This window comes from Conger conger, chromosome 16 (assembly GCF_963514075.1).
Source record: "Conger conger chromosome 16, fConCon1.1, whole genome shotgun sequence".
NCBI lineage: Eukaryota > Metazoa > Chordata > Actinopteri > Anguilliformes > Congridae > Conger > Conger conger.
Genome location: NC_083775.1, coordinates 27,123,952 through 27,138,780, shown reverse-complemented (window position 1 = coordinate 27,138,780; position 14,829 = coordinate 27,123,952). Strand labels below are relative to the sequence as shown.

The 14,829-nt window shown below is 43.0% G+C and overlaps 1 protein-coding gene across 1 annotated transcript in view; it reads right to left on the bottom strand.

Moving 5' to 3' along the window:
• Nucleotides 1-14,829, bottom strand: part of sdk1a (sidekick cell adhesion molecule 1a) — a 297,095-nt gene that overhangs the window by 92,146 nt on the left and 190,120 nt on the right. The window contains exons 6-9 of the mRNA XM_061223685.1: nucleotides 12,130-12,156; nucleotides 6,084-6,195; nucleotides 5,320-5,510; nucleotides 3,338-3,421 (exon numbers count right to left, since the gene is read on the bottom strand). Coding sequence (XP_061079669.1) covers nucleotides 3,338-3,421; nucleotides 5,320-5,510; nucleotides 6,084-6,195; nucleotides 12,130-12,156 — 414 coding nt within the window. The remainder of the gene's footprint in view (nucleotides 1-3,337; nucleotides 3,422-5,319; nucleotides 5,511-6,083; nucleotides 6,196-12,129; nucleotides 12,157-14,829) is intronic.

The window sequence follows — 14,829 nt, the reverse complement described above, 5'->3', positions numbered from 1 at the left end:
TTGAACCTCAGCTGGTTGCTGCCCTGCCACCGGCAATTTGTAAAGTAGGACTCACGCTGAGCTGTGTCTCTCAGACTGTAGTTATCCTCACAAGGATCTTGTCTCTTTCTAGTCCTTTTTTTTTGTTTTCTGAGCTCAAATATAGGCTGTTTCAATGAAATAAATTAGTGCTTTGTATATAGAAAAGTAGGGCTTGACACAGATAAAGTCCTCTCTAGGACTGTGTAAATGTAGGTTACGGTACGCTATGCAGTCACAATACGTTCATAGTATTTCCTGTTGTGTGTAAAGCCTCTGTAATCATGGCACAGTGTGACTCGGTAAACAAAAACATACTAATTAAAAAGGGTAAAAGGTGGACTGAGTGGCTGGTTTGGTGCAGGCACAATGCTGTGGCGCTCGGGTGAGCCCCACAGTCTCGGAACAGATTCAGACCGTGCTCGGTAGCACTTAGAAAGTGTGTCGCGCAGGGTACAGTTGATTCGAGGTTGACGTTTCACCGCTCTCAAGCGACCCCTGCTGGTCGACCGGGAGCTTGCGGGCTGAATTCAGCCAAAGCTGAATATAAAAAGGTCTTCCGCCGAATGCGTTCAATGAGAGCCGTGGTGAGAAAGGAACCAGGCTAGGGATTCGGAGGAGGATGAGAGGAGAACTGCGGATGTTTACCCTTTCCCAAACCTGCAAGAACTACGGCTACAAACAATCATTGGGCTATTCTAAATACGGGTGGGAATTGGTCAGCCCCACACTGACATGGGGGGCCACATTTAAAAAAAAAAAAAAAGAGAAATAATAATCATCATCGTCATAATCATAATCATAATAATAATAATATATTTTATTTATAGAGCGCTTTTAAGGGTAATCAAAGACGCTTTACATGAAAGTGATACAATGATTAAAATACAATGAAATGGCACAAATAAGTACGATTAAAGAATAAACAGAGTCATTAAATCAAACATTAAAAGCAGCTTTAAGGTGAGTTTTGAGGGATTTTTTGAAAATGGATAGAGAGGAAGAGTCACGGATGGATTTGGGGAGAGAGTAAACGGCATACATTATTTAAAACTGATTTTATTTTCGGAGTGAGGTCAAGTCACCAGTTATTTTCCACGAACATTTTCACATGAAAAAACTATGCCCATTACACCAGTGTGAATGTGCAGCCACTTGATTGTTTAATAGCAATGGCTTGCTCCAGCACTCCAAGCAAGTTCTCCACTCTCATTAATGAAACCCTTCTGCGTTCAAAGAGCGCATACGCCCGCTCTAGCCATATCATCCATATGCAGATCAGTCTGAAAAGAATAGAGTGAGCAGATCAGAGTGCACTGCAGCATCAAAGATGCAATGCGATGTGATCAGAACAAGTCTGTAGGAAGTGAGCCCTGTTGTTCCCAAAACACAATGATGAGGTAACGCCCCGTGAAAGCAGTGAACCACGGTAGACAGAAAAGCCAAGTATTTAGGATTTCCACCACTAGACGTGAGACAGAAAAACAGCACTCCCTGTGATACCCTTACAAGATGGCAACAGGGTTTCATTATTCAAACTCATTCTTTCTGAATTCCCCAAAGCTCACTGCTGGTTAAAGCAGGCTACCCGTCAAGAACCCCTCCATACAAAGCAATCAAAAACTCAATCCTTCAACATACTGTACCGAGATTTCTCAAGCCGAACACTGTATGAATAATAAGCTCTTCATATGTGTCTGAATGTGTCCCCTGATCACAAGTCATTTAAGACTTAAAGTCATAGAATGAAGAAAGGGGCATTTTAATCTTTTTCTCCAAAGGGAAGATCAAATGTAATGAGTAAAGCAATACGGGGGATTTGCTGGTAGCAGTTCATAAAGAAAGCAATGGACTGGGTCCATTTTAAAACTCTTGAGAATCTCGGAGCCGAGTTTGTGGTTTTAGTTCTCTCGGTCCACCGCACCCGGATGTTCAAGCTATTTTTCTTTCTGTGAAATCACCGTTGAGCTAGATTTGAGACTCCGATGAAGAGCATCATTAGTCTTATTCCACCGCAGAGCTGACAAAACTCGCCCCTGTTATTAGAAGTGTTTAAGAGAACTCCAGCAGTATCTGTTTTGGCCGCTATCCAAGACTGTGGCTGTGCTCCAACCTTAACAAAAAAAAAAACCTTTAACAGAACATCAAATCTTAATACTGCAACATGTGGGTAAGAATTAATAGTAAAAGAGATTGTCACAAAATAACTCTTTAAATACAGACATTTGTTGATGTATTAGACATACGGTATGCACGAATATGCAGGTACCTGTAGACCTAAAATTACAGGCATATTCTTTGTGTGACTGTAATAGTAAATAGTTGTTACTTGTTGCATACACAATATTCGACAGGCTGCAATGTTGGCTTTTCACAGCATTATCAGTTGCAGAAAAAAGTTGTTTATGAAAGCAAAGAAAAAAGAAAAAATAAAAACACCCAAAAAAGCATAACTTGTTTACACGTACTGTATTACTCGGTTTTGAACGAAGCACTTTGCTGTTAAATTAAATCTTGGCTTTGGTGGCCTAGCTGTTAATGCTCATCCTGGAGAAAGAAAATAAAAAATAATGATAAAAAATAAATCTACGCTATTCCCTTGACTCAAACTACAAACTGCTTTACTACAGCCTGTCTGAACGAATGGCTTACAATACCCCTTAAAATGCCAAACTGAAAGTACAGTAAGGTGCCGCGGGGAACAGAGACCACAAGGTTGATATACACCCAGTGAGCACTTTATTAGGTATTTATTACTTATTTTTGTACTTATTTGATCTTCTGCTGCTGTAGCCTATCATTTAATGAGGTTTGACGCATTGCGTGTTCAGAGATGCTCTTCTACATACCACTGTGGTGATGTGTGGTTATTTACGTTACTGTCACTTTCCTGTTAGCTTTGACTAGTCTGGCCCTTCTCCACTGACCTCTCTCATTAACAAGGCTTTTTGCCTGCAGAACTGCTGCTTATTAGATGTTTTTTGCTTTTTTGCACAATTCTCTGCAAACTCTAGAGACTGTTGTGCATAAACATCTCAGGAGTTTCTGAGATATTCAAACCAACCTGTCTAGCACCAACAATCATTCCGCGGTCAAAGTCACTTAGATCACATTTCTTCTCCATTCTGACACTTGGTCAGCTGAACCTCTAGACCATGTCTACATACTTTTATAATAATTAAATATTTGCATTAACAAGCTGGTGTACATGTCTACCTAATAAAGTGCTCAGTGAGTGTACAATGCAATGATGGAACCTGAAGTGCAAAGTGCTACGACTGGACCTCAGTGTGGGAGCGTGCTCTGACAGACTACTCACCTCTGGCCTGACATTGGATGTCCACGGTCCTCTCCACCTCTCCCATGGTCTTCCTCTGGGGCTCGCTGGTGAAGTACGGTGGCTCTGTCACAAGAAGCAAAGGCCACTGGTTACTACAGCTCTGGCCACGCTAAGACGGCCTATGAGAGCAGCTTAAACTAGGCAAACTAGGGCTCCCACTAAATTGGCTACAATTTCATCGGAGCATATTTTCAGGTATCTCCAAACTTCTGAGATGGTTCTGGTTATTTTTCCCATGGCAAGAACTTTTTTTTTGCGCTTTTCTTCTGCCACAAACGAAGCTAAATCTTTTGCGGAAAGCAGTCCCGAGAAATGGACCGTAATGTCAGGAGCTGAGCTCAGAAGAATGACGAGGAGCGAATAAGCACTGTGTCACGTCTCTCCGAGGGCGAAAGCGAAAGCGTACTTATTCTATATATAAGTGGGTGAATAAATACATATATTGAGATCGAGAATTTACTGTTGATAACAATATAGCCAACCTGCAGCATCCCCCGACTTCCTCATAATGCTGCATATAAGCTGCTGATGGCTCACATTCATCTTTTGAATTTGCTTCAACCTGAGACGTGCAATACAATTGATTCTTCATATTGCGCTCTTTCTCCTTTATACATATTTATGGGACTTTCCCCTCCCTCTAATAACACAAGGCACAACTGTCACAGTGGCCTATAAATGAACAGCACCTTTCTAATGAATATCGAAGAGTTATAAATATTCAACATGTTTAGTTCTGAGGGGCTATATATTATTCTGATGGAACTATAACCAATGAAATAAAATTGCACGGAAAAAAGCGGAGTGCTTTTCCCTCAGTGAAATGGCAGAGCAATAAGCGCAAAGGACATAGGGGTTATCTGACTGCTGCCGTCTGACGGTTGGAAAACTGGGAATGTGTGTGACGTGTTCCGCGGAGAAGAAATGCAGAGCCTTTCTCCCATGAAGAGGATGTGCACTGACAGAGCCTGATTTGGCAAATGGAAAGTGCTTTGCATGGCTAAGTATTTAATTTACCCAAAAACGCAACCCATCAGCACCAAGGACTGGCATATGAATACGAGGCTTCCGCAGAGACTATTGTGGATATTCTGTTTAGCAAGGAATATACAAAAAGAATAATTGCAGAACAAGTGCTACACGCAGAAAGACTGTCAATAAAAACCAGGTAGGTCATACATAAAATACGAAAATAATCACAGTTTGTAGAAAGGTAATTATGGGCCAATCAGGGAAAGTATATAATGAAGTGCATGACTTTGTTCTGAAGATAACAGGCTCATTTTCTATTCAGAGTCTATGAGTACACAGTGTACTGGGACTGACATATTAGAGCCAGGTTTGAGTCTAAAAACAAGACAAAGATGATGCAAAAAACTACATTTGTGCTGTCATTTCTTGAGATGTAGGACAGCAATTTTAAAATCAGTTTTTTTTCCAGAAAATTATGTGATCCAGCATTCCTTTTTTGCGGATCTTATTTTGTAAATCTGCACCCAAGACGCACAGTAGAGAACCATTAACATTTCCCATTTTATATTGCTGTTTGGCCAAATGCTGGCCGGCTGACAGTGACAAGCGCAAATTATGCAAAACTACTATGCCAGACCAGGCAAACAGAATACAGTACAGTAATGGTCAACATAGTACATCATTAGTAGCGATGACTGAGACCATCAGCTTGAGGTGCTACCTTCGTGACAGAGTGGCAACAGAACAGAAACTGTGGGCCATGTGTAAAATGGGCGCCCCTTGTCGTCTACTGGGCCGTATTAGGGCCGACTGCTAACGTTACACCCCCTCCGATATCCCTCTTTCCGATATAAATTTGGACTTACGATGACTGTATTTTTGTTTAGAACAGCACTTTGTGTGTATTTTACTAGTTATGGATTTGATGCTTTGACGTCCGCCAAATGACTAAAATGTAAAATGTAAATGTAAATGTGACAGAGGCCTACCTGTGAATGAGAGGAAAGCCTTGGCCTCTACCGTCTTGGCGTCGGTGTCTGACAGGGATGCCTCGCACACATATGCTCCCACACTGGCGGAGGTTGGGTTGACGATGCTCAGCCTCCTTCCGAACATGCCCACTCCACTCGTCAGCTCCACACCATTTCGCTTCCAGGACAGTTTCAGTTTCTCCACCGGCCTGAAGAAGCGAAGAGGAGGTGCCATGTTATTTGTTAAAATATGTTCAGGGGCAAATAATTTAATACAAATTCCGAAACTCGAAGGCTTAATTGACAGATGAGTAATCTATGGCAAAATTGAATGTTTTCAAGCTGAAAATTAATTTAACTTATTTTCAATTTGTTTCAAAAAATGTGAATGCAGTCACCAGAGTAGAAAGGCAGTTGCAAAATCAATTAATTGTAGAAGAACTCTTATCTCAACCCAAAAGCTGAAGGCTTTTGACAAAGGTTCATGAAACGAAGACAACACTTATTCCATGAATAGTACATTAAAACTAATATGAAAGAAATAATAAAAAATGAACTTTTCAAAAATTGCATTCAATGTTCTTTCAGTCTGTCACGAGTCTGGTATCTCATGCCTGCTAGGCTGTTTACTTTCAATGTCCACGTTTGGAAGGGCAGTGAGATTCTGGCATGTGGCAGGGCCCATTAAAATGAGCTTTGATGTGCCACACTAACAGGATGGTCTAGAAGCTTCCAAAGGGCACTGGTGGAGGTGGATGGGGGTGAAGGAGGTTGGATCTGACCTTGCGTTAGCCACGCACTCCAGCGTGGCCTCGCTGGCCCCGGCCGTCACCGTGGTGTTCCTGGGTGGAATCACAATCGCTGGTGCCACAGGGTCTGCGGGAGCATCCGAATCTGCCCGAGAGAGAGAGAGAGGGAGAGGGAGAGGGAGAGAGGGAGAGAGAAAGAGGGAGGGAGAGAGAGAGGGGGAGAGAGGGAGAGAGAGAGGGAGAGAGACAGAGAGACAGAGAGAGGGAGAGGGAGAGAGAGAGAGAGAGAGAGAGAAGATGGTGAGACAATAATGTGCAGAGGGAGAGGAAGAGAGAGTTAGGGAGAGGGGGGTGGGGGTGTCAAGGGTCAGCAAGGGTCAGAGAGCAAGCTCCAAAGGGGGCAATCATCAGGAAACTCTGCACTCGTACTCACGAGTCACGCTACATGCATGAGAAGACGATTTACTTCTGCTCCGAGTCTGTGGGCAGAGCTCAGAAGTGAGGAGCTACATGTGCGTTTCACTAGTTTTACGTGAAAACGCATTGTTTGTAAAAACCGGGCCTCTTGGTGGGGGCAGCTCCTGGAACCGTCCCAAAAACGCGCCGCAGAGCTCCCCAGCTGAGATGCAGACGCACACATTAGGCCACATGCTGACACGCTAATGAGTTTACAGGAATTAATCAATTACAGGAAACATGCATATGTTTACTTACAGGGCACACAAGGACAATCAGCGACAGAACACACGTACTGGGAACGCCAGTGATCCGCCAAATTACAGGTTGGCAGGCAACACCAAAGTTGGAGCTGCTTATTCCAGTTAAACCAACAATTTACAAAAGGGCAAACAGAATAGGGCCCACATCACTGAGTTGGAGAGCGTATTTAAACTCAGACAGTTCGGCCCAATCTCCCATGAATACATGGCTACGTTCCTGGGCATGAATTGTTAATGAAGCATGCGGCAATCTGCTTTGAGATCGCAGCCTGTTTTTAGCCATACTTCATTAACCGCTGACCTCTTCAGTGTCCTTTTCTCCAAAGATGGAGGGAATCTTTGAGAACTGCAGGCAAACTAAATTATGAATAGATTACTTGGCAGCGGTCCTGCTTTGGAGAGTAAGGGAGGTAAGATCGTAAACTGTTTGGTAGCGGATCAATGCGGTGTACTGTAGCGGAACTGGGTTGGGATTTTTTTGGAGCAGTTGTGCATGCGCACGCTTTAACAGAGGATTTCTGCTCCAGCGCCTCCGTGCGTAGTTCATCTCGGACATTTCTGCCTTGTTACCTTTATTTGTTTTGCCCTTAAACAACATGAATCGCACTTTCAAAAAAAGATACCCAAATTCTAAGAAAAATCAGCAAGTGATCCTAAGAAAACTTCACTATCACTGGAACGCAGGGAGTAAGCGGACGTAAACCGGTTTTTCTTATGTCATCAAGTGTTGTAATATGATTTCTTTTTGCATAACCAAATTCTCTATGCTGCACCTCATTCTACAGGGATGAAACTCAATCCCCAAGCAAAGTGGCTACACTACCTTCCCCACATAATCGGGCCAGACAGGCCATTCCCTGTACATTTTCTTAAGTCGCCCTGAAGCACATTTCAAATCGCAAAAAGAGTTTTAGTCGCAAAAAACAAATTACTGATGGAATGAATATCAATGAGCAAGCTTCAGGCACCCCGCAATACAATCATTGCTTTACAGGTTGTATCTGGGTGCCCTCATTTTGAGTGTGCGTGAATGCAGTGTCTCTGGAGAAATGTCGAGGCTGTCTGATGATTTCTTAAAAAATCCCACCAAAGTTGTTCAGACATAGCTAAAAACGCATACAGCTGGGATAAACACAACTGTTCTCAAACTCTGTCGGTAAAGTCCTGACCGAAAAAAATAAAGTGAGAAAAAAACCAATAGGCCTGCGGTGGGACTACATATACACTCAGTGAGCACTTTATTAGGTATTTATTAGACTTTTGATGTATTAGTCTTCTGCTGCTGTAGCCTATCCACTTAGAGATTTTTTGTATTACTGTCACCTTCATGTCAGCTTTGACCAGTCTGGCAACAAACAAGGCATTTTTACCCACAGAACGCTGCTCACTGGATGTTTTTTGTTTTTTGCACCATTCTCTGCAAACTCTAGACTCTTCCATGTTGTGTGGGTTAATCCCAGGAGATCAGAAGTTTCTGAGATACTCAAACCACCCTGTCTGGAACCAATAATCATTCCAGGGTCAAAGTCACTCAGAACACATTTCTTCCCCATTCTGACATTTGGTCTGAAAAACGTCTGAACTACTTGACTATTAGTTGTTGCCACATGATTGGCTGATTAATTACATTGACAAGGTGGTGTACTACCTAATATAAAGTGCTCACTGTGTGCATGCTTGCAATACCCACAGATTGCTTTTTTGCACAAATTCTAGACAGAAGGCAGGCTAAGTCTGTACACTACTCCTTGCTCCCCCTTGACAATTTTTATTTGCACACGCACATGGAAAACATTTTGCACTCCAAAGATTTTTTCCTCATCGATTGAAACTCTGTCCACGTGTATGAAAATTCAAATGATCAAGAATAGTGCAGAGACGAGAATTCCTTCATGCATTTCATTGTGAGCCTAAGGAAAGAGGCTGATTGAATCCAGACGGATGTTGGCTAGGCCTGTACAATGATGGCAGAATGTGAGGACATAATTTTCCCATCAAGGTTTTAACACATTTCCACCAGCTTCCAGAAGCCAAAACATGTCACAGCATGGCAGAATTAAAATGGTGTACACGACACATGTGTGGTGACTGCTCTTGTTTATCTTACATTGATTGACCTGGCATGCATATCATAAATTAAGGACACCACACTCTGAACTTGTGGTGTTGGATGTCAAACTGAAATGCTTTCTGGGAGGTTCATTTTCTTGTTGAGCTGGGCTCAGTGCCCATCACTGTGAGTATCTACCAGGAGGGGTGAGGGTTGAGGAGGCTATTGAAATTTGACACACAACCTGGTGTTTACTATGCTGGGAACATGCCACTACAGCTGTAAGAAGTGTTCTTGCCTCTTATAATTATATTGTATCATATTCATTTAGTAATTGCAGGTGTTTTTATCCATAGTGAATTACAATATAGGGACATAAGTGCATTCAGCTGATTCAGCCCTGAGTGCACTTATGTTTCTCCTATATTGTAATTTACTATGATAGCCCTGAGTAACAGCAATAAAACATCATTAAAGCATTAGTTTTAGTAAAGTAAGCTTACCAAAAACCAAAGTACACACTTTAAATACATGCAGACAACATCCATAATAAGCCCTGAGAAAAATAAAGCCATAAAATATCATCTGAAACACCATAACCTCAATTAATACAAAAGGTGGGATTGCTACAGGACGGGGACTGAAGAGGAACCAAGATGGAGTCTGAACAGGTGGGTCTTCAGTCTGTATCAGAGCATAGCCAGTGACTCAGCTGCCTTGACCACTTTGGGAAGTTTCGTTGGCCAGTAGACTGGCATTGTGATGCAGGGAGGGGAGAGCCACTCGCCTCAAGGTTGTGGAATGGAGATATCAGGTCATGGTGTAACATCTGAAGATTGACTGGAGGCACGTTGGAGCTTTTCCATTTACTTCCCTGCAGGCTAGTGCCATGTTTTTTTATGTAACAGGTAGCCAGTGAAGGGCAGTGAGGAGGGGTGTGGTATGAGCACACTTGGGAATACTGTAGGCAAGTGCGGCTGGGCTCTGTATTAGCTGCAGGGGTTTAGTGGCATAAGTAGAGAGAGTGAGAAAACAGGTCGATGATGAAATTAAGTCAAACCTGGGCTATCTTGCATGTAATGTGAAATCTGTCTCTAGATATCTTGGTGTCATCTTTGAGCATAATCTCTCTCTTGATCTGCATGTAAATAAACAAGTTCAGTTTTAACCATTTAAGAAATACATCTAAGATTAGATCAATTGTATAATATAAGGATGCTGAAAAAATCATTCAAGCATTTGTATCGTCACAACTGGATTATTGTAATTCTTGAGATACTCGTTTAAGCAGACAATTTATAGCCCAGCTTCAAGTGGTTCAGAATTCAGAAGGCTTTTAACAAGGACAGATAAGCGATCACACATTATTTTAATTTCTATTAGCACCATCTGGACAATGTATTTGCCTGTCTGTATATAATCTTTCATGTTTTATTTTGATTGTTGGTTTAAGTTATCTATTTATATAGTATTTTTCAAACAGAGCACTTGGCTCCTTGCAGTAGAATAGGTCTGAGTGAGCTCTCCTGTAGGAGATTAAAGGAAAAGTCCATAAGTGGCGAGGGTATGGAAGAAATATACAGCACCTCAGCCTAAGGAAGGTTGAGCATAAGATAACGGTCCTTCAGATAAGCTGAGATGCGCCCGCAATAAGGAAGAAGAAATTGGACGACTTGGAGTGCCATCCATATGAATTGTCAATTCACTCACAATCAATTCACTCCTCAAGAAAGAGAAAATCTAGATCCTAAAGGGAACGTCCCATGGTCTCAGGGAGCCTGCAAACAGCAAAGAACATTCCGGATGGGCTAGAGAAGCAAACAGCGCAGAATTCAAATGAGGAGATTGAGAGGTGAGAGAGGGCAAGAGCAGAGAGTTCCCGTGGCTTTGAAACGAGCGAGACAGCTCCGTAACCTCGTGCCAGGTGGGTGGGGTGTGTGGGAGAAAGAACAGGCCACGAAAAGAGCTGCAGGGGCCGCAATGCCCTCGGGGGGTGATCCAGGTTTTCGGTGAGGGCAGGAAACAGGATGGAGAGGAGGGAAAGCATAGGTTGTGATGAAATCAGCCTTCCGGGTGACAGACTGACGGTTCCGCGGGCCTCCTCCAGCGGACGGGTTGTCAGAAGGGATCAGCCTGGGAGGCGTCTCTCCCAAGACTGGCAGAGTTCATCATCTGCGCCTGCAGTCTGGGCGGCTCCTCAGAGCCTTTACAGGCTGGTAACTCAATCCTATCCACCGGGGATCTGCCCGACACCGCCAGCGCCTTCTCTTCGCGGACGGGATGTGTCGTGCAGGAGCCTTTAACCCAGAAGCCTTCTTCCTCAGCAGGTCTTACAAATTTTACGGTCTCATTATTTCTGCTGAGGGTGAATTCGCCTAAGCGGTCCGTGTATTCCAGCTTTGTCGTTCAGCATTTTTGCTAATGACAGGTCATGGCTTTTTGGACTGCGGTTGGTGAGCCGGTCCCCCAGGTTTGCGCTCATAGATTTCCAGTAGTATTTTCTGCCAGGTTAGAACACCAGAGGGATGGGGGGGGGGGGTTATGCAGTGGATGCAAGTCCCTATTTCATAACCAAACGTGTTCATTAGCTACCTGAGGAAAAACAGAAGGTGAGCTTAACGTGTCCGCTACTGTCTGCCCCACACTCAGCCTTCCGCTGACAGCAGGACACAACTGCTGCACTCGCCGTTTCAGACGCAGGACAAGTGCCAGCAGCTAAGCAGACAATATTTTACAAAGCAAGCACTTATACCTAAAGCACCAAGCCAAAGGAGGAAGGCGCAGTGACGCTGCGGGAAGCCAGAACCTATGGAGACAGCCTCGATTAATTAATCTACAACAAGCTGACAACAAAGAATTCACAGCGAACATCAGAAGGGTAGAAGACAGGCCTTCATGGTCATGACTTCAATTCTGAAGTGGAGGAACCTACAGCGCTCCAGTACTTACAGAAAAGGGAAAACATAACATCTTCCAGAAAAACATTACATCCTGTGTACAATATCTATCTATAGCTTTTTCAAGGGCATTGGCTAAGGAAAAAAAAGAAAAAAAGAAAAGAACAAATTTAGCCCAGAAAAGACAAATAAGGATGAACCTGAAATGTGTTTTTCTTCTTAAAAAAATCGAAACGTTCTTGGAATCTAAGGTTTTAAAGCAAAGTTCTACTTGAAGCACAGACAGCACACCGCATAAAACACCTGATTACCAAGAGAGGGGAAAACATATCTCATAAAATTGAGAATGAAAGCAAATAAAATAAAAAAATTGTTTGGTACCCAGTGCCCTGGGTTTACATAAATCCTCTTACCTACAGATCCTCTGTTCTTCTTGCTTGCTGTCCAGCAGGGGGAATAGGGAGAAAGAAGACATAAAGGGAAACAATGTGATGTCACGTACAGTAAACAAACATGAAATTAAAAAAACGATTATACGTGCAGCTTGTAACGTTCTAAGTAACAGTAACACCCAAGTAACAAAGACCAGTACGACATTGCCACAGCCAAATCACCAACCGAGTGGCAACAGTATTATTCCAGACTTTTTGGAAAAAAATATTTGCACATTTAGAGGACAGCTTTAGAGGCTGTTCGCTGAGAGCTCCAGGCGAGCATCTGTTTCGGCCTGTGTGAAGTGGAGGCAGCCGATTTGTACTGTGCCATCGCAAGGCCCGAAACAGAGCCTGGCGAAAAAAGATAGCCTGTCTCGCTGTGCGGCAGATGCCAGTGCTGCTGGGACGCTGGAGACAGAGACGAGGCGCGTTCCATCGCCCAAAATCGCCACCACGGCTGCCGCAGAAATGCAGAGTCCTATCAGCAGGCCTGCCGCATAGAGCAGAGGAACCTAAGGCACAGCGGAAATAATTCAACTGTGTGCATACTGTGCACGTAAAACGCACATATGGTGTTTTTGCAATGTACTTTCGTTCTTTATCTACAGAAAAAAAAACATCTTATCATATTCATTGTTTTTGCGTGTCATTGACCTGCGACTCACCGAGAATCAAAAATACATTCTCTCATTCTAGGTGTGAAAAGCTATTATTGGACATGGATACATTATGTTTCCCTTAGTCTGAAGGACTGGGCAGCTATTCAAAGGAGAAAACTTTAACTTTGTTCAGCCAGTATTTATATGTCAATTATGTTCTTCAAGCGAGACACTAAATTAATTGACCATCACACCTTTTTTGTAATGTCCTTGAGTCCGGGCTTTCATATGCTTATACAGTTAATCATTTTTGGCATTTATTTCACACATATCAACTGAAATACCGCACAAACAGAGCACTAGTGGCATTTGTCCTTAACATCTTCTTAAAAACTCCCTGTGAAGAACTCCATTTGTATTCTATATCTACCATAAACTGCCAACACCCCGATTCAGACATATGCAAATTTCAAATCTCTGCCGCTCTGTGCTTTGGGAGAATTTGAAAGTTCAGGTTCCTGTTAAGTGTGAAGTGATGCCCTTTGAGAGGGTCATGTAAGTTAAAAACTTTTTTTAACATACGATTCTTCTACATTTCCTGCTATACGGAAGGCATTGTTTAGGCTAAAACAAAGAAAAAGTTTTTCAGGACTGGTAAAACCTCATTTTTGAAAGTGGCTGCCTGGCTTGGCATCACCACCAGGTTTTGGTTGTCGTGATGGATAATATGGTTTCCATGTTTTAACATCCTTGGAGCAATGAAGATGTTATGTAATCACATCCCAAGTTTTACAACCGGAGGCCATGAAATGGATGACAGCAGGCTAAGTGATGTGACATGAAAAATATGTCTGTGTCTATGGCTTCTATTGTACTACATTGCAATCACCTGGCAGACAGTCTTATCCACAACAATGTACAGTATTGGAGAACATCCTTGTTACACTCAATACAAAAATGCAATATCACTTAGAAAGCAAAGAGGCCCCATTTATAATCATGAAGTGTAATATTACCCTCTCCACCAATTTGTATTGTAACAAAATAAGGCACGACTAGACAGATAACCTATCACAGACCATTATTCAAAAGGAAATGCAGGTAAAGAATGAGAAAGAGAAAGAGTATCTGAAGAGGGTCAGGGAGCCATGGCGGAAAGAGAAGAGTGCTCAGACTGCATAATAACCCGGGTTGGGTTCCTGCTGTCCTAACCGCATTCCACCACCGGGGGCAAGAACATAACAGGAGTCCGACAGTAGACCTCCAGAAGCAGCAGATGATGTATGCACATGTATAACGGAGTTGTCCCTTCAGCTGCCCAATAGGCTGGCACCAAGGTTTTGAATTCAACTACTGTTGTAACCTTCTGGCAGTGATTCAATCCCATTTGTCTCTAACTGTTTGTAAGACAAACTTAAGGACAAATGTTGATTGAATGCAGGCCACTGTTCTTTTCAGAAGGAGCCAGCCTAGGCCAAGATAATTAAGCCAATTAAGCTGTAGTTTGGGGTGGTCCAATGCAGATTAGAACACAAATTCAAAGCCATTCTCTACAATCCACTGGCCTAAACTTTCTGCAAACCTAAAATGCTGTCCTCTGTAGGGTTGTCACTGCTGAAGTAATGGATAAATCAATGGATAGACAGACAGACAGTGACAGGCAAGCCCACAGATTGATGCAATGTTGTGGCAGTGCCATTAAATATAGATGAATACACATAAACGAGAAAAATGCTCAAAAATAACAGTCAGATCTTAGACAGGAATCTGTCTCACGGTGTGATGGTGGAGTGTCCTTTCAGTATGGAGGTTATCCATGCATTACAGGCTTCATAACCAAACAAAATCCCTCCTAAAAGTGAGCAAATCTTCCGCAGAGGTAACGCGAGTGCAAGGGCAAACTGCATTACAGCCAGGGAGAGGCCGGGTTGGTACAGCTCTGTTTTTACCCTCATTCCTGCCGACCTTAGCTCCCCTCCCCAGAGGTTCTCTCAGGACTCATTCAGAAGGAATGCAGTATTAACTTACACAGCTGAGACTGGGAGAAACTCCCCATGCCGCGCACTCATTTCTGGCCGCT